General features: G+C 54.6%; 1 protein-coding gene across 1 annotated transcript in view; it reads right to left on the bottom strand.

Annotated features, from left to right (window-relative positions):
- Positions 1 to 304: 304 nt before the first annotated feature.
- Positions 305 to 1,074, bottom strand: part of LOC122546328 (adenylate kinase isoenzyme 5-like) — a gene marked incomplete at its 5' end in the record, with an annotated part of 6,145 nt that continues 5,375 nt past the window's right edge. Inside the window, 2 exons of the mRNA XM_043685077.1 lie at positions 305 to 445; positions 896 to 1,068. Coding sequence (XP_043541012.1) covers positions 320 to 445; positions 896 to 1,068 — 299 coding nt within the window. The remainder of the gene's footprint in view (positions 446 to 895; positions 1,069 to 1,074) is intronic.

Raw genomic sequence — 1,074 nt, 5'->3', positions numbered from 1 at the left:
TTGTTGGGGTCTGGGATTGGCATTGGGAGTGTTAAGGAATTGGGATTGGGATTGCCAGGATCTGGAAGTGGAATTGTCAGGAACTTTGATTGTGTCTGGGATTGTCAGGGATTGGGATTGTCACGGTCTGGGACTGGGATTGGGATTGTCAGGGTCTGGGATTGCGATTGGGATTGTCAGGCATTAGGTTTCGGATTGGGACTGTCAAACACTGGGATTGGGATTGTCAGGGATTGGGACTGTCAAACACTGGGATTGGGATTGTCCGTGTGGACTCTGTGACAGTGAATGTTTTTCCTTTTTGAGTTGACCGACTGGATCATGTGATCACCTGATCATCGAAGCTGATTGCCTGGGACACTTCCCGGGGGAATCCATCAATTACAAATCCCGGAGCTCCGGGCTGCTGCATCAGCTGCTGCTTAATCTCCGTTATTGTGGTCTCCTGCCAGGGAACCAAAACAAATGGCTCTGAACGTCACAAACAGGCAAGGATTTCAGCTCCATACCCTGGGCACCGGTGAGTCCGGGCCTGGTATTCCAGGCTTGATGGAGTGTGGGACCTTCAGAGCCCAGTCCCTGTGGATCACCCACTGACCTGACTCAGAGCTAACCTCACCCTGTCCTCCTCAAACCAACACAGCTTCAGATTCTCCTAATCCCTCTTTCACAGGATCCGGGCACCACTGGGCATTCGCTGCCCGTCCCAATTACCCTCGGTGGCCTCTCTCGCCCATTTCGGAGGGCAAACACCTTGCTGTGGGTCTGGAGTCATATGGAGAGGTCAGGCAGGGTAAGGACGCCAGATTTCCCTCCCGAAAGGGCAGTGGTGTACCAGGCCTAACCCCCAGCCCCTCCCACCGGCCCATACCCAGAGCTGTCTGCCCTCCATTACCTGAGGAGCCAGCTCTCCGTTGGTGATGATCTTGGCGATCAGGCCCCATTTGCGGTTGGTGCTGGCATTGTGAAGCATCTTCTCCCGCAGCAGCTCGCCCACAGAGACTGAGACAAAGCCATAACACTCTGCCAACTTCACACTCTGGGTACCTTTACCACTGGCTGGGCCGCCTTCAG

Source organism: Chiloscyllium plagiosum, unplaced genomic scaffold (genome assembly GCF_004010195.1).
Source record: "Chiloscyllium plagiosum isolate BGI_BamShark_2017 unplaced genomic scaffold, ASM401019v2 scaf_57752, whole genome shotgun sequence".
NCBI classification, from domain to species: Eukaryota; Metazoa; Chordata; class Chondrichthyes; order Orectolobiformes; family Hemiscylliidae; genus Chiloscyllium; species Chiloscyllium plagiosum.
This window is presented reverse-complemented; position numbering and strand designations above follow the sequence as displayed.